General features: G+C 36.8%; 1 protein-coding gene across 1 annotated transcript; it reads left to right on the top strand.

Moving 5' to 3' along the window:
* The first annotated feature begins 1,097 nt into the window (after window positions 1–1,097).
* On the top strand, window positions 1,098–24,382 carry LOC579597 (guanine nucleotide-binding protein G(t) subunit alpha-3-like). Its single transcript, XM_779704.5, has 8 exons — window positions 1,098–1,475; window positions 6,307–6,349; window positions 7,289–7,430; window positions 7,854–8,017; window positions 9,322–9,450; window positions 10,120–10,249; window positions 22,675–22,828; window positions 24,021–24,382. The coding sequence occupies exons 1-8, from the start codon at window positions 1,304–1,306 to the stop codon at window positions 24,206–24,208; spliced, it is 1,122 nt and encodes a 373-aa protein (XP_784797.4). The 5' UTR covers window positions 1,098–1,303; the 3' UTR covers window positions 24,209–24,382.
* The last annotated feature ends 584 nt before the right edge of the window (window positions 24,383–24,966 follow it).

The following is a 24,966-nucleotide window of genomic DNA, read 5'->3' as shown; positions in this document are numbered from 1 at the left end:
TAAATGTTCATGTAAGGAAGTTGTTTGTCTTATGTTTCATCATAAATTTATCATAATTTCATCATAATGTCATTATGGAAGAAGGGTACAATATTGTGACTGGGGCAGGGACTAGAGTCAACAATTTGAACATGATTCATTATTTAGCCATGTCTTTAGCCATCGATCTGCTGGCGGGCAAGTAAACTATGAAACTCTTTAATAAAAACAGAGGGGTGTGCTGGGTATAAGAGACGATGTGAATTACTTTTGAAAAATTCCGAGTCTGTAGTAAAAAGGGGCGATTGAGGGTACCCCCACCTTTCCCGGGTACATGAACATGTCCGTGCAGAAATGCCATATCCCTTGATTTCGCCCCTTCTTTTCTTTATGTCTGATTACACCCATCTGCATTGTCCTAAAAATACATAAATGGAATAACAGCTTAGACCCTAATGGCAAATCGTGCATTTTAAGAGCATTATTTAAAAACTGTAAAAGTTTGTTGCAATTCTTCCCCCTAACATTCCTAACTTGAATAAAAATATTACGAATACGAATGACAGGTGTTAATTTGAATGATAAAAATTACGCTTCGACAAGTGAATATTAATTTGAATGCTAGTTGAGCAGTTTCTCAATTGAATGACAGATCTATGAAACCCTTCGACCCAAATCCTAAATTAAATACAAAAACTGGAAAATTGAATGATAATTGGCAAAGCCGATCTGCGCTAACTTAAATGCAAAGTAAATGAATTCGAATGACAAACACGCGAATTTGGCCGGGAAATCCTATATTATAACCCTGGTCATTGAATTCAAATGCTAATCCGCACATGATATTGCACGCGCCCCTCTCCCTACAACTGGATAGTATTCCGGCCAGGCGCCGTTTTGCAAACATCCACATGCCAATCCAGCCAAACATTTAACGTTCGTATCCTACCGGGTTTCCATTAAACACCTGGGTTGGGAGTGGCAAATACATGTATAGATTAATGTCTTGCCGAAAATCAGTTTACCACGGTGAGGCTCAAATCGTGAACCACGTGATCCACAGTCCGATGACGTATCCACTAGACTACGACACCTTACTCACGATGGACAGACGAAAATGACGATAAGCCTACAATCTTCGTTCACTGGTCGACAATTAATCATCTCCGTATTTAGCGGTCGATTCCAGCACACCGATGAACGTCTTTCCTTTTTCACGGAATCAGTCGCCTGCAATCATTCCCGCTCAAGACGAGTCAACCTTTGACGAACGCACGCTAATTAAGGAGCAATCGAAATAGGAGAAGACAGGGCGAGTAATCGGATGAAAGAAATGGGATCAAGCGCCAGTGTAAAGGTATCTCCTATAACCCATCGGAGAGACACGGTTCAGACGTGCAATCTGCAGGTCGCGTGGAAGAGACACAAAAATATTGAGAAAATGCTTTATGCTGCAAAGTTGGAGGCTTCAAGAACAGTCAAACTGCTACTACTTGGTAAGTTCACAAAGTGTTCATTAAATTTTGACACCTTCTTAGGTTTTATGTTAAATTAATTCTAGAGTTGTCAAATGTGTTTATAGGCGTTGGTCTTTATTGTGTGATTCGTATACATTCATATATTTCTTTGCAGGTAATTACATTTTCATTATTTTCTACATGAAGATGCGATTAGGAAAATCAGAACTTCGAAATGAAATGTATTCATATAGGTTTGTCTCGTCAGAAATTTATTTTTGTTTCTAGTATATACAGACCTCCGTCCTGCGATGTTTCTTTTTTCAAAAAGTTTAAAAATAGCTTATAAATCATAATGTTCGTCTAATTCTTCAATAGATGAGATACTCGTTTTTGGAGATCTTAATTGTGATTATATTTAACTGAAAAATATCCCTTTATTAAACATACATGATTATTTGATGAGTTCGTATAATTTTGATCAGTTAATTGATACTTTTACACATGTTACGACTAATTCCGCTACACAATATCGTTCTCGCTTTTACAACTCATTCTTCGAAAGTTGTCGAACATGGTTGCATTATATTTTCTATAAGTGGTCATTATGGTAAAACAAAATTTGCAAAATTAGATTCAAGAACCAAAAAGTTCTTACCGAAAATGATTTCCTTTCGATCTTTTAAACATTTTGACGATGAAGAATTATTGATTTGTTACAATCTGAACCTTGGTCAAATTAAGGTAATATTGGTAATACGTGAATACGTTTTTGGTGAATCTGAAATATCTAACTTTACTCCTATTATAGATAAAGTTGCATTAAAAAACATCGCGTTAAAGATCAATATCTTTCATGGATCACATCACACATTAACAAAGACCATTAATAAATATATACTAAGTAAACAAAATAAAAGACAAATAAATATTTCACGGGTGCTACGATCATGCTAGGTCGTGGGTGTTTTTCTATTTTTTTTAATTTATCTACCATATCTCCACACTCTAAAACAATCAACGCCTTCGTTATGAGTGTCACTGAAAGCTTTGGTGTCAACGTATGATACCGACTGTTAAATTATGTGGCCCCACGGCATAGCTTGACAATAGACTAAATAAGACAATAAAGATAACGAGTAATTCCCGTTTGCTACAAACGTTTCTCTGGGATCGACAAGCAATTACGAGTTGAAATGAGATATGTCAAATATTAAACCCCAGAGAAGAGCACATAAGCCTCTATTGGTTCAGGGACCCTGAAAAACAAACCATTTTCCAGACCGTGGAATACGCTGCAGGAGAGCTCCACATACTTTATTGGTAGCACACTATTTTTCTTTTTAGTTATACAAATAGGGATTATGATATGTGTGGGCGCCTCATGAAATTTGTCAAGATAAGGCTTAACTTCCTCAATGACTTAGAAGATGAGTTGATTTGATTTATTTGTCAAGTGCTAAGTACCATAAATATGAAGAGTAAACAGGCATTTTTAAATGAAAACAAAATAAAAATGGTAATAATCACTTGAAAAGATGACCCATGAAAGCTGAAAAGTTTATTTACAATGGGGTCCTATTTAAAAAGTCATTATTAATTATTTCTTTATTCAAAGATATAAAATAGTGGCAGTTAAAAAAAAAAAGGCAAAAAAATAAAAAAAATTCTGGTAATATTTAGAGAAGAATAACATAAGATAAATAAAACTAATTACAGTCGTTAAGAAGTTAATCAATATTGTATAGTTGTCAAGTTATACCTATGATAAGTGATAGGTATACCTCTTAAATTCAACCTTGAAGTTGTAAAGTTCTTAATTGCTTTTACGTTGGTAGGGAATTCAGAATTTGGTTTCATCAGCAACAAAAAGCCAATATGCGTACATTATTGGGTAAAGGTATAGTTGATTTGGCTACTTCTAGTATTATAGTAGTGTAAATGTATAACGTGTGTGAAGTTATTGCCATCATAATGATCCTCATCAGAATTAATATTTTATTGTATAATTTGTTTCGATCTGTGACCGACTTCAAGCAGAGCGGCTGTAGAAAACTTTTAAAACCTTTATACATTCTTGAACCTAAACAATGAATGAATCTTACATTTTATTTTGAATCATCTCAAACTTTTTTCTTCATAATTTCCCCAAACTGCTGTACCACGCAGGGTTAACTTGTTAAACACTGAATGAGAGCAAAAGAGGGATGATGCCTTGCTCTAAAGTTCATGCAATTTTGATATTTATATATAGACATTTCAGACGAGGGTTTGCGTTCTTCACGATTCATTCCATTAAAGGTGAAAGTGAAAGTTTACCTGTCAGTTCAATACCTCTGAATTTCCTGATTAAAGTTTGTGTGTGTTTGTAGTGGGGAGGGGGGGGGGGGGGTGGGCTGTGATCAAACATTTTAGTGCGTTAAGATGCTTTTAGATTATAATTCATTTTCTTGTATTATTTTCTAATAAAAATTGGTTTTGTAACTTCCATAAACCCCCATTTGTTTTTCCTTCTGAGGTTTTGTTTACATAATGTATATTGTAAATTTTATTGTTATGGGTAATTCTGTTGCTACATGTCCTTTATTATTTTTAAAACAATTTAAGAACATTTATGTTATATTGTGGTTATTATTATTATATTATTGCTATCAATTTCAATGATATAATTATTATTATGTAATGACAAAGATACGTTACAGAAAAGACTATTTCACAAGTACAGATGGCACTGATATAAAATGCAGCCACTGGAACGCTAGATAAACTTTACCTGACAACTATGGCATAAACATAATACAAAATATTTTAATGGCATTATAACGACAGATGAATCATTAAATTGAAAAAATGTATTCCATTTAAATCCAGTGATACAACAAAACAATGAGTAAGTTCATGCACATTTGATTTTCAGTTGTCGTAGTAACGAATGTCAAAATCAGGTCGATGTATTTGATATGCTAGGAACACGATTGTAACTATAACAAGAAAGAGAAAAAGAATGAATTATCCAGTATCAATTTCTTCTGCAAAAGGTTTTGGTTGCCACGTTTCGAGACGCCACCGGGAAAAAGCTGAAAATCCCGGAGTTTCAAATGGAAAAATCAGAAAGCTATAGCCACGAGCAATATTTTCTATTATTTCATTGCTTCTTTGTTTACCATACATTTGCATTACCTGATATTTTGTGCAACCTCCCCAAATACGTCGATATGTATGGATTCTCGGGAATCTTTAGATGTGTATTTGTGTTTGTCAGTCATAATGTGATTCTGATTTCGTTTAGGGTGATGTGTCAGATATGATGTATTTAACGTAGAAGTGATTAAAAAAACACCAAAAAAAACACTGTTCATTGTTTATGAGAAATAGAAGTAAACGATGATGTATATGTTATTGTATGATTTAAAAAAAAATATCATGCAACCTATAAGATAGTTTTAACGTTTTGTAAATCGCCATAATTGGTATCACGCATATAAATGAACGTTGTATTGCTATACACACCAAGCAGGGAAATGGGGGTTTGAGATTGTAAGATTGTAAATGTATAAAGTATTCGTATGTATATGGAATAAATAGAAATCAAATCGATCAAATCAAATATATGAGCGTGTAGACCTATGTCTTAAAGAACAATCAAAATAATATTGTCAATAATAGAAATGTTAAAAGTCATAAATACAGAACGCGAATCATATACATGATGCAAGTTATTTTAGTCGTAATTTTAACTTGCTAATTTGTGATTTAGAATTCTTCGTTCATCAACATTTTAAACTTATTCTAAACCGTCGATATTTAATATAAGAAAGCGTGATTTATTGCAGCTTATCCGAAAAATTATTTTGCAATAAGTTGCAATATCGTTTGTGTAAATTATTCGATATGTAGATTGAACCAGACGGTTGCTTTACGACTGTTCCATCATTGTATTACGTCTTGAGGAATAAGAGTTGCATTTCTAAGTAATGAGAAGGAAAAAAAAAACATGATGTGATTTCAGGCATCTTAGGAAATATTTGAATACGTGTGCACGGGATTAACATGAAGCATCTCATGTGATTTAATAACCTGGCTTAACATGTAAAGACAACACATATTGCTGAATATTCCCATAATAAACTTTCAGATTCCATGTGGAAAATGTCAGATATTTTCATATGATATTATTTTTCTAACAATCATCGTGAATCATTTAGAAAATAAAGGAACATAGGAAGACTGGGAATGACATCGCCGGATATGAAAGTTGATTCATACATTAATTTTTGTCAAAAATGTTAATTCTCTTTGCAGTTTCTATGCTGAAAAAAATAATGGGTTCGAGAACTTTAACCAGCGTATCGAAATGAATGAGGTACATAGAGATCTATACCATCCCTACTGTTAGTTTTTTAAATTTCTCATTTGTCAAGAGGAATTTGAAATTTATATTACGATAACACGGTTTCATCCTCTCTATTAAACTTCAATATATAAGTTTATAAGATGATAACGTGAATCTTATCAAATGATTGAATGAAAGCGTACACGTGACCAGGCTTTTATTTTACATAACGCGTAATTTGGATAATGACCGGTCATTAGTAAGATCAGGTTACAAACATCATTTCATATAACAAATAAAATATAATCTTATAAAACAAATGATACACAGCATTTTGTTCGGGCATTAGTGAAATTACCCAGACTCGGTACCTTCAAAACAGTCCAAACACCCTCGGCTATCGCCTCGGGCGTGTTAGACTGTTCCAAAGGTACCTTGTGTGGGTAATTCTAACCAATGCCCTCACTGCTGTGCATTATTTGTATAATCATCAGTGGATTCTGATAATCGAAATATATTTCTTTTTTTCCTCTGCAGGGGCTGGTGAATCGGGCAAGAGTACAATTGCAAAGCAGTTAAGGTGAGGCTTTAAAAGATTATTAGAAATCAACTGAAAAAACATATGGAAATACAAGGCTTCTCAGGCTGATCATTGATATTTGACAAATCAAACTTTTTACAGAAGTCGCAGATCCAGTGTTCTATTGCAGGGAAGAGGTAGGCGACATTTCGATAGATCTCTCTGAAGAAAGAAAGCTTGTCATATTTATAGGTGCTTTTTTGACTGCCCAATTTTTGGAGTATAAACCAAACCTGACCGTAACAAACAAACAATTAACTTTAAAGTATGATGTTGAGGTAATACACGTATTTTCAGATATATTCGAAAATCAGTATTCCTGTAATGGTAAAGCATAAGTATACATAATTACCTGAAATAAATAAACGGAATTTACATATTTTACAAACTGAAATTTGCTTAGCAACATTTACGACTTGTATTAATTCTTTGGAACACTAAAGATGGAATATTAATTTTCAAATTGTCGATCTAAATCTGCTTTATTTACCAGATTGATACATTTAGGATACGATCAGAAAGAGAAAAAACTTAAGTCATTTTGTTGAATTTTTGTGTGACCCTGTTTAAGAACGATTCAGTGCGGACGAACGCTAAGTTCCAATGCTCATCATATGATCAAATGTCACATATTTGATATATAATTGAAATAATAATTCGGATGCCTCCTTTATTTACAGATTGCTATATTTGTATGGATAAAGTGAAAAGGAAGGTCATGGGGAGCGTCATTACCTAGCATTATATATACATATATAATAAACATATACCTTGATGCATTTTAAATTCATTTGATTCCTTTCTTACCAGATAGAAACATTTAGAGGGATTCGGTGAGGGGAAGGTTTTAGACTCACCATATGTTCTTAGATTACATAACGTAAGTATATATCTTATAACTTATATAACGTCAATTCAATCGCCTCTTTCCGTTACTAGATTAATACATTTGAATGGATTCAGTGAGGAAGAACGTCTAGTGTTCAGGCTCATCATTCATTGTAACGTGACCGAATCTACGTTAGCACTCCTCGGTGCTATGACCAAACTTGGCATCAGTTTCAGCAATCCGAAAATAGAGGTAAATTGTCGATTCACTTAAGGTATTAACTTCAAACCAGGTGACAGAATGTACCACAATACGAAGACGATTTGATCAGATTTGGGGGTATGTAGTTCAAGGTTCATGGGTCATAGAGGTCAAATTATGAAATCACATGATTAGCTTCATCGCGATATTACAAGAACCCATAGGTGTAAGAGCTTCAAACGTGATGAGCCGATAGGTAAACTGACCACAAAAAAGATACAGAAAAAATAAATATATTTAAAAATAAAGAATAAAGATTCTGACGAAATCAAGAGGTGATCTGTATGCAGATTTGGCTGAGAACAAATTTGTCTTAGAATGTCAGCATTTATTACTGAAAAGAAGTTTTTATGAAACATTGCCCATGTCTTCATTTTTTCTTTCCAATATTTTTTCCCTATTTTAATCTCACAGAATGACGCAGCATATCTCTACTCGTACATGAACATGACAGGAACACGTGACCATGAATTCACCCCAGAATTGGTCCAAGTCATTGACAGGATATGGAATGACCATGGCATCCAGGAATGCTACAAACGCAGCAATGAGTTCCAACTCCTCGACAACGCAGGCTAGTACGTCACCAACTTATTATATCCGATGCACATTATGCCCGTTGTACACGGTGTGTCATTTCTTTCGCATTGATACGTGCGCTGGTGAAGCATGTGAGGGCAATAAGTCCTGATGCCAGTAATCTAAGGCAGTGTCACAATTACTGATTGTATAAAGAATACAATATGGCCGCCATTAATGCTGAAATTGTAATGTCTATGAGATTCGAAGGCATCATGCTTGATAGCAGCAGTATATGATTTTCTTTTAATCTTGTGAGATATATTTTTCAAAGTAGGGCCTATAGGCCCTACGGAGTTTCAGAACCAACAAAAAAAAAAAAAATAACATATTGATCAAGAAGAGAAAAGTCTTGCTTTAAATCAAACAGTTTATATTAGTTCACGAATTACGACGGATATTATAATGTGCGTCGTAATTCGTGACCAAATTAAAAAAAAAACGGTGGGATGAATCTTCTTCCTCGTTTTTCGCGTCATCTTATTGAGGCGCGCGTCACTCTCCACTGTGAAGTGGCTCGACGTTTCGAACAGGTTGAGTATCACCCCTGACGATGGATAGTAAACCTGTTCGAAACATCGAGCCACTCCTACCCAGGCACGTAGCCACGGGGGGGGGGGGGGGGGGGGGGCACGGGGGCACGTGCCCCACTAAATTTTTCAAGATCGGTTGAACTTTTTTAGACCCCTTTTTTACCTCGATCGATTACATGTAAATGTGCCCCCCCAAACATCGAACTCTGGCTACGTGCCTGCTCCTACCTGTCCACCAATCTTCTCCAACAAGTGCTATAGTTCTCCTTAGAACTATAAGCTAAGAAAGATAACCAACGGTCTTTTTCAAGACTACACCCACAGTCCTTTTCAGGACTACACACACTCAAGAAAGAAAGATCACCGAGGGTCCTTTTTCCTACTCCCCACGCCCCCCATCTCTTATAGGGTGCTACCGCAAGCCTACTGTATATCTACATCACCATGCAAGCCGATATCAGCAAATATTAAGTTCATCATTAACAAAAAATAAAACCTTCGGGTTTTTAGTAGACTTCTCCACTATGTTTCACCACTGTGCCAATCTTAAATGATTTATTTGAATAATTGTATAATCATTTCTCATATCTTTGGTTAATATTATGAGATTGAATTTGTTTATATTCCATATTCATTTGATTATGTTATAGTATGTGGACAAAATGAAGAAACCTTGAAACCGTTGCAGAATATTAAAACAAGACTTTCAAATGGTTTGTTTGTGCCAATTTCTTTCTTTTGTTTTTATTTTTTTATTTTTTTTATTTCAGTTTCTTCGGGAGATTATCTGCTCTCTCAGGTGATAACTACATACCGTGTGATGATGATATCATCAGAGCTAGACTCAAGTCCACTGGAATAATACCTACGGAATTCAAATTCAGAAAACGAAGATTTGTGTAAGTATCTAGGCTAAGTTGTGCACATGCAAAATATATATTAACGTTCACATCCATCACGCAAGGTGCTTGTAGCGCTCCAATGTTACCGTTTATCATTTTCAATATCATGAAATGAGGGAATCAAATGTATGGACAATGCTGCTAAATTGGAGCATTTCATTTAAATATGCCTGCAAGCAACACTTGATATGAGCAGGTGATGTTGCCGGTAAAAATCTGCAGAACACTCATTTGAAATGGCCTTGCGCTACCGCTGACGGGATGGTTGTAAGCCTGTTCATACTTCGATAGTCTCATAGACCTATGGTTTGCACTTAACGTGATATAACGGGCATTCATAAGCAGGCATTCTAAAGACAGAAGAAAACCAAAGTTAAAAAATCCGCCGTTTAGGGGAAAAATTATATATATTTTAATATTTTTATATATGTGTTCACAATTATTTATTTTCGAACAAAATGTCACAATGGATAATCAATGGTGGAGTAGCAGTGACATTTATTGAAGATAACCTCCAAATTGAGATATGACCAACAGTTTTGTAGAGGTGAAATGTTATCCTTAACTACAGTATAGTGGAATGTAAAACAAAAATGAGATCTAAATTAGGCCTTATAATAGTCTTTAATAATTTAGATCATATTTTTGCACGATTTTCTTCACTAGAGTTGTTGATATAGGTGGTCAACGGACAGAGAGGCGAAAATGGATACACTGTTTTGATGACGTCACGGCTATCATTTACACAGTGGCGATAAGTGCCTTCGATCAGAAGTTGAGAGAGGATCCGACAAAGGTGAACAAAATACCCTAATTTATTTTTCATTTCATTTATTAATCTGCTGAAAATCGAAACATGGTCATTACTCACATAAACGATACATGGGTTTCAGATTTAAAGTAGGAAGTACTTTGCGGTTAATTGTTAAACATGATCTGATGATCTGAAGCCATAATAGACCCACTGTACAGTAACTTTTGAGACATGTTAAAAGGCAAGTTCACGGCATTAAGGCATTTCGTGGTCCTTGCGTTACCAAGTATTGTAAATTTAGGAACATAAATATCCCACAGTGACATTACATAATCACTTCAACTTCATTTTCTAGTCTGACCTATTTAGCTATAGTTGGGATATTAACCTAATACAATTAACAAATGCGCTAAAATCTCAGATGTGGCCGGTAATGTATACTAAAAATTGACTTGTATTTGCCTAGCAAATATTTATGTACCTTCTTCTTCTGCTGTCTTTGTGTACGTGTTATGCAACATCGCCAACATCCCGGTTCGTGTATGAATACGACGGTTCTAGGACGATTACCCCCTAGACAATCACCCCCGGGGAAATTTCCAGCGGGACAATTACCCCCGGACAATTATCCACCGGAAGATTACCAAACTAATTAAGTCCAAGGACCACCACCTGCGAAGGCAATTACCTCTTGGACAATTACCCCCTGTAACAACTACCCCCATGGAAATCACCCATTGGACACTTACCCCCTGGACACTTACCCCTAGGACAATTACCCCCTGGACAATCACCCTAGGAAATTATCTCCTTAGGACAATCAGCCACAGGATAATTACCACCTAGGACAATCATCGCCCCTCGGGACGCATGTGCCAAAACTGTAGCGTAACGTTGATCGAACGGCGTTTGGGGGCAGGATTTATAAGTAGGATGGTTGTAGGAAGATTTCAATAATCAACCTTTCAAATCACATTTGAGAGCATATATATATATATATATACATATTTAAATATTTCATTGTGTCTAAATTTTCCTTTCTCTTGCTCTCAAGTTCATTTTAACCTTTTCAAATCTGATGGGGTAGGAGGTTTTCCCCACTTATTCGTAGTCGTTGCACCGACTAAAGTGCGGAATTTAGATTTCCCAGAAATTTAACAAATTTTTGCGCAGATAGGTACACGCTAAAGCGTGTCAGGGCACACCAAAGAATTTGGATGATGTTTCCATTCTTTACTGTCTCAATATTTATGCATCCTCTGCAATTTCATCATCAGATGATCGTGTAATAGTCTCTGTATGTATAATGGACTCTCATTCATAATATTTTCCAAAATTTAAGTCAAAAATAAATGTTTTTGTGGTCATGTCGAAGTGAAGATATTATGTTATAGGTAAAATATTTTATTCTGAAATTAAAATCGCATTCAAGTTAAATTTATAATGTTCATGTATATATTTGGTATGTACAATGCCGTGTTAAAAGAACAATATATTCCGCTTTTTAGTTCATTAATCTCAATTGGCTTTGAAACTCCAGAAATATGCATTTTTGAGACGCGCTGTACTTGCAGACCCCGCCCCCACTTACCACGTTCGTGGAAAGCAGCAGTGGTGTTGCATAAATGATAAATGAGAATGGAAATATGTAGTAATAAGGTAGAAAACGAGCAAGTAATTAAAGGAATGCGGGTCCATGCATGGGATTTACGGGCTCGTAGCCTTCACACCTTCCATCAATGTGTCAGATCCCTCTTTTCCCCTTTCATTAGAATAACGTTCTCAGCATTGTAAAATATTTGTATTCATCCTATAATGTTTAAGGCATTAGGGAGAGTTTCTTGCTGACAACAACATACATATATATGGTGGCCCTGAAGGGACATCGCGAATAGACTAAATCGTGAAAAATATGCGATAAAATTCACGATATCGTCAATTTTATCGCATATTTTTCACGAAGAAATTCACGAAATTGACGATATCGTGAACTTTATCGTGAACTTTTCACCATGAAATTGACGATATCGTGAATTTTATCGTGAAAAGTTCACGATATAAAGTTCACGATATCGTCAATTTTATCGTGTACTCTATCGTGTACTCTATCGTGTACTCTCCTGACGGGCGCCTCGTAAACAAAACCAGCCCTAGCTGGGGGAGACAGAGAGAAGGAAAAAAGGGAAAGGGAAAGAGAAGATAAAAGGAAAGAAAGAATAATAAGAAGAAAAGAGGGAAACGGGGGGGGGGGGGCGAAGGGCTCTTGCCTCCTCCTCACTCTCCCCCCCCCCACCAAAAAATAAATAAGGAGAGAGAGAAGGGAAAGGGAAAGGGAAAGAAAATATAAAAGGAAAGAAAGAAGAGGAAGAAGGAAAGAGGGAAACGGGGGAAGGGCGAAAGGCTCTTACCTCCCCCCCCCCCGCCAAAAAAATAAATAAGAGAGAGAGAGAGAGAGAGAGAAGGGAAAGGGAAAGAAAGAAGAGGAATAAGAGGGAAACAGGGGAAGGGCGAAGGGCTCTTGCCTCCTCCCCCCCCCGCCAAAAATAAATAAGAGAGAGAAGGGAAAGGGAAAGAAAATATAAAAGGAAAGAAAGAAGAGGAATAAGAAGGAAAGAGGGAAACGGGGGAAGGGCGAAGGGCTCTTGCCTCCTCCCTCCCCACCCCCCGCCAAAAAAATAAATAAGAGATAGAGAGAGAAGGGAAAGGGAAAGGGAAAGAGAAGATAAAAGGAAAGAAAGAAGAGGAAGAAGAAGAAGAAAAGAGGGAAACGGGGGCGAAGGGCTCTTGCATCCCCCCGCCCAAAAAATAAATAAGAGAGAGAGAGAGAGAGAGAGAAGGGAAAGGGAAAGAGAATAAAAAAGGAAAGGAAGAAGAATAAGAAGAAAAGTGGGGCTCTGCCTCCTCCCCCCTCCCGCGCCAACAAATAAATAGGAGAGAGAGAGAGAGAGATAGAGAGAAGGGAAAGGGAAAGGGAAAGAAAATATAAAAGGAAAGAAAGAAGAAGAAGACGGAAAGAGGGAAACGGGGGAAGGGCGAAAGGCTCTTACCTCCCCCTCCCCCCTCCCGACATAAAGGGAAAGAGAAGGGAGAGGGAAAGAAAATATAAAAGGAAAGAAAGAAGAGGAAAAAGAATAAGAAAAGAGGGAAACAGGAGCGAAGGGCTCTTGCCTCCTTTCTTTTCTTTCTTTTCCTTTCTTTCCTATTCTCCCTCTTTTTCGTTTTTTCTCTTTCTTTCTTCTCTTTCCCTTTCCTTCTCTCTCTCTCTCTCTTATTTATTTTTTGGCGGGGGGCGGGGGGACGAGGCAAAAGCCCTTTGCCCCCGTTTCCCTCTTTTCTTCTTCTTCCTCTTCTTTCTTTCCTTTTATCTTCTCTTTCCCTTTCCCTTTCCCTTCTCTCTCTCTCTCTCTGATTTATTTTTTGGCGGGAGGGGGGAGGGGGGGGGGGGCAAGAGTCCTTCGCCCTTCCCCCGTTTTCCTCTTTTCTTCTTCTTCCTCTTCTTTCTTTCCTTTTATCTTCTCTTTCCCTTTCCCTTTCCCTTCTCTCTCTCTCTCTGATTTATTTTTTGGCGGGGAGGGGGGAGGGGAGTGAGGAGGAGGCAAGAGCCCTTCGCCCCCCCCGTTTCCCTCTTTTCTTCTTATTATTCTTTCTTTCCTTTTATCTTCTCTTTCACTTTCCCTTTTTTCCTTCTCTCTGTCTCCCCCAGCTAGGGCTGGTTTTGTTTACGAAGCGCCCGTCAGGAGAGTACACGATAGTGTACACGATAAAATTGACGATATCGTGAACTTTATATCGTGAACTTTTCACGATAAAATTCACGATATCGTCAATTTCATCGTGAAAAGTTCACGATATCGTCAATTTCGTGAATTTCTTCGTGAAAAATATGCGATAAAATTGACGATATCGTGAATTTTATCGCATATTTTTCACGATTTAGTCTATTCGCGATGTCCCTTCAGGGCCACCATACATATACACACACAAAAACAGAAAGATATCAACAAGCCACCACTATCTCTGGTGCATTCTACCTTGTGTGTAAGTATTGATAAGATTCAGAAAACGGTCCGGATACAATAATTAGTCGATATTTTAACGCATACTGCTGACAGTTAGAAGGGTGTTTTGCAAAATGATAAGACTTAAAATCACATATGTTTCTCAAGATACGATGATTAATAATAACAATAATAATAATGATACTTTTTCTTTTATAGCGATATATCCAATTTAGAACTAATCAAAGCGCTTTACAAAACGAATAATCCACTGATCAAAACTCAACAAAAAATATGATAGAAAATGTAATGCAGTTAATTACAATGTACGTGTGTTTTATTAAGATGCTTCTTAAATAATTCAACTGGCATAATGCAGCGTTATTCACATTGTAACCTATTCCATGTAACCCGACCACTGTCGAATTTATTCTAGGCACATAGAGAGCCGTTGTGTCTGTAGTTGAGCGGAGATTATATGGACGATTGTTACAAGGAGGACAAATATTCAGCGGGAACATTATGTGTACACTTATAAACAAACAGTGCAGTTTTGTACATTATTCTTTTTTTCGACCGGTAGCCAATAAAGTTATCTAAGTAGGGGTGATACGTGATCGTGTCTCATAGCTCGAAGAACAACACGAGCAGCTCGGATTCGAATGCACTGAAGTCTTTGAATTTTTGTAACTGAGATTAATCGTAATCTATCACACATAATACCTTTAAAGAAAATAGATATAGTTTTAGTCAAGGGTCGATAGGGTAGCTGTCCAGACGCAAATAGCAATTGGTTCATATCTAACCTAGATAGATTGTTATATCGAGTCGTTTGCACGTATGCACCATTTGAGGATAATGAAGTATTATTTTTTTATGAATAATCGTTGTAAAGCGCGCGGGGTGAATGTTGGCTGACAGCGATCTATTCACATCTTAAATCTAATATTCTTCGGGGTTTTTTCTATGGTAGATACTTCAAATTTCAAGTTTTCCAGCAGTGGTAGCTCGGGCTGGATTAATGGGGTAAGGGTGTCGAAATTCTGACAACGATCCTTCATTTTCTGACCGAAATTTAGAAGGGTCTTACATCTATGGAAAAATGCAATGACGTATATCTTCATTATAATATTTGTACTTCTTCTTCAGTGTAAAGTAAGAATAGTTTAAACATGATAACACTAGACGGTGAGGTTATCATAATGACAACAAACTCGACCTTCCTGGCCCTCATTAAGGCATTCTGCGTCTCATACGAACGTGCGTCTCTCGTGTATACTAGCTTGAATGACGATGTAATAATTCCAATGTTTGCAAATCTTATTGCGGTATGCACCTTCCACTTAACACTTAAGTTTATCTCGATGCATCCACCCGAGCTAATCTCCAAGTCGCATTAAAATAGCAGTATGCTATTATAACTGAAGTTGCAATGTCGCTATTTGATAGCATCTATTTTCCTCTGGGACGCGAATGAATTGACAGATTGGAAGCTTAATGCGTTGATACAGTGAACATGAATGATATGGATATGTTTATTATTTTTTCATTTCAAAACAAAATCTGTAATTTACTAAATGGTTATTAAAAGAGATGGGAACGAGGTTAGTGGAAGATCCAGGATCTGTCACTATCATAATCCATGGTCATGGTTTTGATAAATCGAGTAAAATCCATACTGTCTATTTTTATCAGAAGTGTTTTCAATATAAAAAGATGCCGCCGCTTGAAACATGTAAAACCAGATCGATCCCTTTCATGTTTTAATACATGCATCTGGAAGAAAACTTGGGATACGATTGACTCTCTGTTTGGACGTGTCCCTTACCTGTCGAAAGACCAATTTCGTGAAATTTGTGTATACGCTTAGTGTAAAATGGTGGGAACTGTAAAGATCCGTTCACATATTTCGCAGTAAATGTGGCAGCGTTACGAGGGAAAATATGAATGAATCCGAAAAAGTTACAACAATCACTTCAAGAAAGTCACCTGTGGTTGGTTCGTGGGCGACACTAAATGCTCTTAAGGCTAAACGACGTTGGTGGAAGTAAACCATAATCCCATGTTATCGAGAAACTATGAATATCAATCCAATATTTCTTTGAGCAGTCGCGTGTGGAAAAATGTGTGATGGATTTTTTTGAAAGAAGGATAAGACACTTTTTAAAGAGACACTCTGATTGTATAACAATAATTATCCCGTTTCATCTGTGACATTGTGCGCAAAAGCTAAAAAAACGAGAAAAATGAATCGAGGAAGGAAGAAATAAATAAAAAGAGAAAGAACAAAAAGTCTTGACACACCATAGACAGCATTGACTTAATGAAGTAGCCTTAGAAATGATAGCCACATTAAATCAAAACTTTATCACAAATTGCAAATTCCATTTTTGTTGTCTTGAATTTTCAGTCGGATGGCTTTATTATTTATGTTTCATCAAAATCCATAGTAAAATAGATTTTGTTTGGCATTTGATGGTTTATCTGACTTCCCTGTAAAATAAAAAAAGTCTAGGAACGTCAGCGAAAAATGATGCCAAGTGTGAGAAAACAAAGATAAGTAAAGAGATCTACTGGGAATTAAATACACCAATGATAGTAATACAGCATGCACAAAGTCGTTTATCTGTATTCAGGTTTGGAGGAGATGGGGGCGCACAATATCGAAATTATAAACTCCATAGCGTACCCTATTCATTCCTGAATAATTTAGGGCGTAAAGTGTCACATTGTTCCCGGGATTATACACTGTTGTGAAGCCTAAGTACCAAAATTTCATAAATTCATAACGTTATAATCTGTCATCGCTATGATTATAGTCTGTGTATAGCTCCAGTCAATTTTCCCTGATTTCATTCTTAATTTTTTTGCGCATAAATCCATTTTTTTTCTTCAAAGTCAACTCCACGATTTCTAGTCACCAACCTGAAATAGTCTAAACTGTATATCATACATGTATAGTGTTTTTTTCTTTAAAATCAAAATCAGCTCCATAATCCTCAATTTGTTAAGTAGTTGCAAATATTGTTTAAAGGAAATTCAGTTGCACATTTCCTCATCAGGTTCATCTTATGCTATGTTTGGGTGATGTACATGTAATCTCCTTCCCCTTATATTGTGAGGCATAGGCATATACATAATGCAACATTAATTGTTTCCTTTTTCTTTTAATCCTAAACATTTGCAAGTCAATGTATGAGGTATCTTGCTATTCATCTTTATTTATATAAAGTCACATGGATTGGAAATTCACGACATCCATGTTACTCATTTTAAACTTACCATTGTTTTGTATTCACTGTTTCTTTATTTTCGCTTTGCCGAATAAATGATAAAAATCATTATTATGATAATAATAATGATAATGATGATAGTAATAATTATAATAATAAAAATAGTAATAATAGTTTTGATAATAATAGTGCAACTGATAATGATACTAAAAACAATCGATCGTAGATTTGAGTGGGAAGGGGGCATATCCGGCTCATATCTTCCACCAATGAAACTCAAGTGGCACATCTTAAGTGAAAAACTTGGAGTGCCCCCTTAAGGTAATAACCTATTTTTATTTTGTTTGTGTTTTTTTCTCAATTATTTATATTGTGCCCCTCTTTTAACAAAACCTGGATACCCCTACTTGTTGTATGATAAGAACACATCATACAGCGTGGGAAGTGTGGAATAACCAGTCGTCAGTAAAATCTGTTTAATAACCTTGTCAAGTTCCAATGCTGTAGCTTAATGCTTCCGTGCACGCCACACACCACGTGAATAGTGAAGTTAAATGATGATGAATCAAGGCACTGTTTCATAAAACCGGTTATGACTGGCTGAGAGCGAATTTGGCATAGAATTATGGAAATCTTTTTATTGACGAGAAGCTTCAAAAACAGGCCCCGGTGTGATTAATCGAATTGGGAAGGGTGATAATGCTGACAAGTTTTTTGTTCTAAATTGTGACAAAAGGCTGAAAATTGCCTTGTTGTTCATTTATGTATGCAGTCAACCCGATTCCTAATCATAGACGTACGAGACCCTGGGGGGAGGGGGGGGGGGGGTTGCTAAGTGAACTGCAGCCTCCTTGGAAAAAAAATCCAATATTCGGGTAACCAGCATCACAAATTCGGGCAGCAAGATGCCCAGCAAGATGGATGCCCAAATAGCATTATATTCCAGCTGTGTAATGCCCGAATAATCTTATATTCACACAGGAGGTGCCCAGATTTCGTAATATTCACTTCAGAAAGGGTCAACTTTGTGTGCGGTTGCTTGTTCGGGAACAAGGCTTCAACCCCCTCCTCGCCAAAATGTGCCGTACGGCTATGTTTTTGATTGAATTGCTCACGGTAAATTGTAATAACCTGTTTTCATCGCTATACTTTTGTTTGTTCCAGGCATGGGCGTAAATCTGCAATTGATACCTATTGTTCAGGGGGGGGGGGGGTGATCTATTCATTCATCCACCCTGAACAATAGGTATTATGTAAGGATTTACGCCAATGGTTCCAGGAAGTTGAAAATGGAACCTGATCTGCTAAGGTATTTCAAAGAAGAATGTCAATTTTCTAGGACATTGTAGGCCCTTTCCTATATACCTTCATCGTCGTTTGCAGTATGTATCTCAGCCACGCGTGCGTGTGTGTGTGTGTGTGTGTGTGTGTGCGTAGGTGCGTGTGAGTGTGTGTGTGTGGGGGGGGGGGGGGTCATCTACTGGAGACGATTCAAATCCAAATCGAAAACATAGAACTTGTGCGCAAGCAGAAGCGCCCCCCCCGTTTTATTGCAAAATGATCCACCATTGAAAACTGATATCGACAATTGTTCTCTTCTTCGTCTGTCTCTAGACGGGCAGGGAAAATAACCTTTACATGAAAAAACAAATCTGGCTTTTGAGCTCACATGAAGCTGGGCAGCCATATTATGTAGGCCTTCAGGTGACTGTTATCCGTCAACCATCTAGAGATTCAGAGCTATATTAGATTTTGATGCCTCCATTTTATATTTAAAGTCAGGTCAAGCGGTTACATTGTGAAAGAAACTGGAGAAGGAAAAAATGGGGTAGTAAAAAAAGAGTTCAGCATGCTTAAGCACTGCACAATACAGACAGATTTGTGTATGTTGGAATCCAAACACATGAAAGTGTGTTCCAAACTTTGAATCTATTTCTCGTCATATTCGAATTTGAGGGCATTTGAAGAGTAATCTTTTACAGGTGCCACTTCATCTATGATATTCTTTCAAAAAAGAATACAAAGAATGAGTAAGTTAAAAATTAATTCACCTTAATCAGAACAGAGGGCAATCCAATCTTCGTAATAAGTTTTTTTGTATAGGAAAGCCGAAAAATAAGAGAAATAGAGTGGCGAAAGACTGTAATAAATTGTACAATTAAACGAAATTTAAGAATGTTTGATATAATTTAAGTGATCACTAAATACACTGTATATGCGAATTTCGAATTGCCAATCTTGTCGATGGATTCCTCTTTTTGCCGTGAACAAAAGTATAATTCATTTCTGTTTTTCTCGTAAGTGCCCTTTTCCACAAAATACATCATGGCTGACATATTTGTTTAGGTCATCTAAACAGAAAAGGCCATCCGGAGTCATTGGAACCACTGGGAAAGTTGTCTGGCACGACAGCACAATGACATTACCGATTCGACCAAATTGAATTTCCCATATGTATATTGATTAAAACTTTCACAAATTCACGACCTTCTCAATGTTTCTCAGATATCATCGACACTTTCACCAGTTTGCCTGTCCGATTTGTTCTGCTTCCTTTTAGAGTAGATTGCAATAAAGGTTTCCCATCATCCTTCTCTATAATCATCAAAACACTGATCGAAGTAACAAACATGCAATAATGGCCTCTACGCTCGAATACTATCATCACGTTGCAAAAAGCATGGTCGGGTAACCCCTTAACATCGTGATAATCATCCTTGAAAAAAAAATCAATTCTTAAAATGATAATTGCCTAAGGCTTTTCTTTATTTTTCGTGAAGAGGATTGTAATAGTAAACAACCCCATTTTAGGAATGACATCACTATGAACTCATTTAAGTGACTTCTTGTTTATACCCGAGGGTGGATTACGGACCCATAAAATACCATTATTCTATAATCTTGATGGGAATTCCGTAATAAGCCAACTTAATGTTTAAAGTAATAGCTCATCAGTTACACCGCCAAAATCAACTTCGAACCGAGTGGTGTTTGGTCATTAGGGGGACGGGTTTATGAGATACCTGTCTTTATGATCGGTCGGTCAACTTGGTGTGTCTGGTTTGAAAGTGTTTATTGCATACACGTCGTATTTATGTTTTCAGAGAATTCCACGGTTGATGTTATATTAACTTACGTTTTTCCAAAGAATTGTTTACGAAGATTCGTAATTTCGAAGAGTCGGTATTTCTGCAAACGATCGAATATAAATATAGGGATGTTTTCTGAAAGTTCTGTTAACAAGGAGATAAGTGATTCCGGAAAGACTGGACTTTTTTTTCTTGTCATTTTTGTCTCTGATATCTTCTTTAGTGGAAGAAAATTGTCGATTATAGTCATATTTCATGTAGTTTTTTTGTTAATGACTTTGCCATTAGCCTTTCTTTAACAACCAACGTGTAGCTTTATCGATTTGATTTGATTTGATCTGACCTTACGTGATTTCTTTGTCAGCAATAATATATTACATGCATGTATATGATACATGATACATGAGACCGATACAGGTTTAAATCGAATTACATCATAAGATCACGTTGGTAACTAATATTTTCCAGTGATGGTCTTCTTATAGAGAAATATGTTTAAAGCTGAGGCAGAGCCCAAAATCCTCTTCCCCGTCGATGTCACTGTTCGAGATTTTTTCTTCTTCGATCTGTAGTCTGAAGTAGGGCATTTTATCGACATTGCAAGTGTAACACTCCGAATTGTTGATAATTGGTAGCGTGGATATGATGAGTGTTAGTAAAACATATAACAGATGACTCGAGAACAAATAATAATATAGAGCTCAAGATAGTATTTTATTAAAGATGATTATAGCCTCTCCTCTGTGTACGCCTACAATAGGCAGGGGCAATCACTGTCCAATCCCCACCTGAAGGTAGTGAGGACGAGACCTTTAAGAACTCCTCTCCACCCATGTGCTCGATAGAAATCCGGTAGAAAGAGGAAGGTAGATGTGTCGTAGTCAAGAGGTCACGGGGCAAAGGTTGTGGGGATGGGCTGACACAACACGTCACTATTTCAATGAGTAGGGAACGTTATCAAAATTGCTCCTCTCCGGGCTCCTCTCTACCCAGTTGCTAATACCCATGTAGAATAGGATATGCAATTCAATCCGATTGCCATAATTCTGCGCTCCCGTACATAAGAGGGCGAATCGCTGGAATGCTCCCCAGGTAGCAGAAAATGTCCACTGTAATATGCAGAACAGTAACTGAATCCAATGACCCTGGTTATAGTACAATCAGTGCTTCATTAAGCCCCCATCACACCAAACTAGTTCTCACTACGTTTTGGAACCGTCCTAGAAAATCGTAAAACGGGTTGTGGTCGGAGTAGAATTTGTAAATAATGTCTATAATACAACCCTAGTTCGTTCATAAACAGTCCTCAATACGTCCATCTCGTCTGTACCCCGTCCACAGTCAGTTCATATCAAGTTCAGATCGGGAAAATTTGCTTTTTTCAGGCAGTCCGAGCCCGTTCATGCTTTAAACAAATTGTTAAAAGTTGCTACTATGTTCAAATCTATTCGCACACAGTTTGAGCACATTTTTCAGAACGTATTGAGGACTAGTTCGGTTTGATGGGGGCTTAAGTTTAAGACGGGAAACAATCATAAATTGCTAAGTTTGCGAGGGAGTAAAATCCCGTTAAAGACCGTATCCGAATTGCAAAATGAAATGGATGAATTTTATATCAACGGAAAGCTTATAAGCCAATGATTACGATAATATCAAGTATATGCCTTTTTAGGGTCTGTCAGAGGAGTATCAACTCTCTGAAAACTCAAGATCTAAAGCTTCGAAAATCGGGAGTTTTCGCCATATCGAGTGCATATATTATGTCGTCACTATAACTGCGGCAAATTTGACCCCTGCTGACCCGTCATTTGGAGGGGTGAGGAAAATGAGGTTTTAATTTGCTTTTGTGCAGCAACCCTAAATACTTAACTTCCTTTATATTTGTATTCTACATTTATTTAGTTTTCTATTTATATCAAGTTGTTTTTTCATCGGATCGGGTCATCAGTTTTAGACCGCTTTATCCTAAGCCGTCATTTTATTTGTATATAATAACAATGATTATTATTAGTGTTCATTAATGTTATTATTTTCATTATTAATATTCTTCTTATCATAAATACTATTATTTTCAGTATTATTATCATGATCATTTAAATCGTGTTAACAAACCAAATGCTACTTATCATTGTTTTTATGTGCATTAGAATCGCATCAGGGAGAGTATGGACATCTTTAAAGCGGTATGTAACAGCGTCTGGTTTAAAAAAACATCGCTAATGATCTTCTTCAATAAAACAGACCTGTTTGAAGAGAAGATCAAAACCGTTCCACTAACTGTCTTCAGCCCGGAGTACACAGGTATGTACATACTAGGGAGATATAATTACCCTTTTATATCCAGTGACATAAATCCGTTACGAGGAGGGGGATGATCGCAATTAGGCCTCTGAATCACAAATTACTCTACTAAATGGAGATGCATGTGATGTTTAGAAGACAACTAATTTTATGACGTTGTGAACTTAATTTTCTATTTTGATTTTAAGAAAATTAAGGAACATTTTATAGCAATGTTGTCAACATTTTAAATATTAAGTAATTGATTACAATTTTTCCTTGAAAATTGTTGGGGTATATTTTTTTAAAGGCACCTCCTCCATCAAAAGTGTGCGTAAGTGTGTGTGTGGGTGTGAGGGGGGAGGGAGGGATAAATATCCCCATTCGTGGGATTTAAGCCCAAAGTTGGGGAGCTCGTGATCTTTGTTGTAGTAAGGAGAAGTAAGTAAAGAGTTCAATCCCTTTCTTTATTAGAGAAAAAAAATACATATCAAGATTAAGGGAGCAGTGCCCGGAAATGAAATCAATCGCACGGTAAAACGTGGAAAATCCGGGCATTTTACACTTATACTGACAGAGTTTTCAAGGGGACCAACCACCACAGAAAATTCTAATGACCCTTTTTAGGAAGGATATTGTGCCCCTTCTCTTACTAACTTGTGAATCCGCCCTTGCACTTTAACAGAGGTTGGGTTCCAATAAGAGCTCTGTTAGAATCAATCTTTGAGATGAGATTCCACGGATCTGAACATTTTACACTCACGATTTTAGTTATAGGATTTTATTATTTAAACAAATGTAATGTGCATTTTAAAGGCATGAAGTCCGTCCATTTGACGGGGAAATCCTTAACTAATGCATTCGCGGAATTGATGCGATTCGATTCACCAAAACGAAAAGAAAATGGAAAACAATTTAAGAACAGTAGTCCTTTTCAGGACTACAAACCCTCAAGAAAGATCCACCCTCTCTCTCACACATGGTGCACCCGAAAGCCTATTGTATATCTACATCACCATGCAAGCCGATACTTACAAGCAGCATCTAATTTAAGAACGACTTATAAATGCCACGGTGTGAAAGCTACTGTTATGTAGAGGAAAAGAAAAATGAAGTATGTTTACACAAAAGTTTTGAATACTGTTCATATTTTTAAGTATTTTAAAACAATGTTTCATTTTTCTCAATTATTTTGTTTAATTTTAACTTGTAGGATCCAATAGCTCTCGCGAAGCAAGGAATTACATCCGTGACAAGTTTTTGGCGTTAAACAAGTTCAAACATCGTCAAATTTATCACCATTTCACCGTAGCAACCGACACACAGAATATTCAATTCGTGTTCGATTCTTGCGCAGACGTTATCGTAAAAGGTTCCCTCGAATCCATCGGGATGTTCTGAAGACATGGGAGAATTGCATTGGTTCTCACTGGTTGTGTCGTGGATATGAAAGCATCTGTGACTTCTCTGCATTCCTGAAGTGGCCAAATGGTTCGTCTACATCAGTTATTTGATGCCCACTTTCTGTTGAATTTGTAGGGAATTGGAGTAGCAAAGTCTTCCTTATATGGGGAAAATAGACAGGGCCCCGTTGCATAAAACTTACTATTGATGGGAACTTTGCCATCAATGGTAACTACCACGGAAACCTTGATTTTGATTGGCTGTTGAGCCTTGTTACCATGGTAGTTGCCATTGATAGCAAAGTTACCACCAGTGGTAAGTTTTATGCAAAGGGGCCCTGGGATATATTGTCAATCGGGTCGTTTTGGGGTTTTCTCGAGGGGCTGGTGGATATTTCAGTTTTTTGTCGAAGGGCAAGTTAATCAAAAGTTGAGATATAAAGACAATTTAGGAAAACTTGGAACTGAAACGGTATAAGATACATGGGCGATCGTACCGATATTCCAGCTCGAATTCTATACCCTTCCCGTTCATATGGCAGATTTTTAAAGTTTTTAACATTTTCTATTAGGGCAGGAAATATATGAGGAAAAAGCAAAAACAAAGCATACTCGAGGAAACTTTATTACCAGTGGACTGCTTCGATCTGAAAATAAAATAAAAAGAGAAGAAGATGAAAGATCTTCATTGGAAAGGAATTATAAATGCTAAATCGACGAAGGCATCGATTTGTATATATCACTTAGCCTTAATGC

The sequence above is a fragment of the Strongylocentrotus purpuratus genome, unplaced genomic scaffold, assembly GCF_000002235.5.
Source record: "Strongylocentrotus purpuratus isolate Spur 01 unplaced genomic scaffold, Spur_5.0 spur5_scaffold_4, whole genome shotgun sequence".
In the NCBI taxonomy this organism is placed as follows: domain Eukaryota; kingdom Metazoa; phylum Echinodermata; class Echinoidea; order Camarodonta; family Strongylocentrotidae; genus Strongylocentrotus; species Strongylocentrotus purpuratus.
This window is presented reverse-complemented; position numbering and strand designations above follow the sequence as displayed.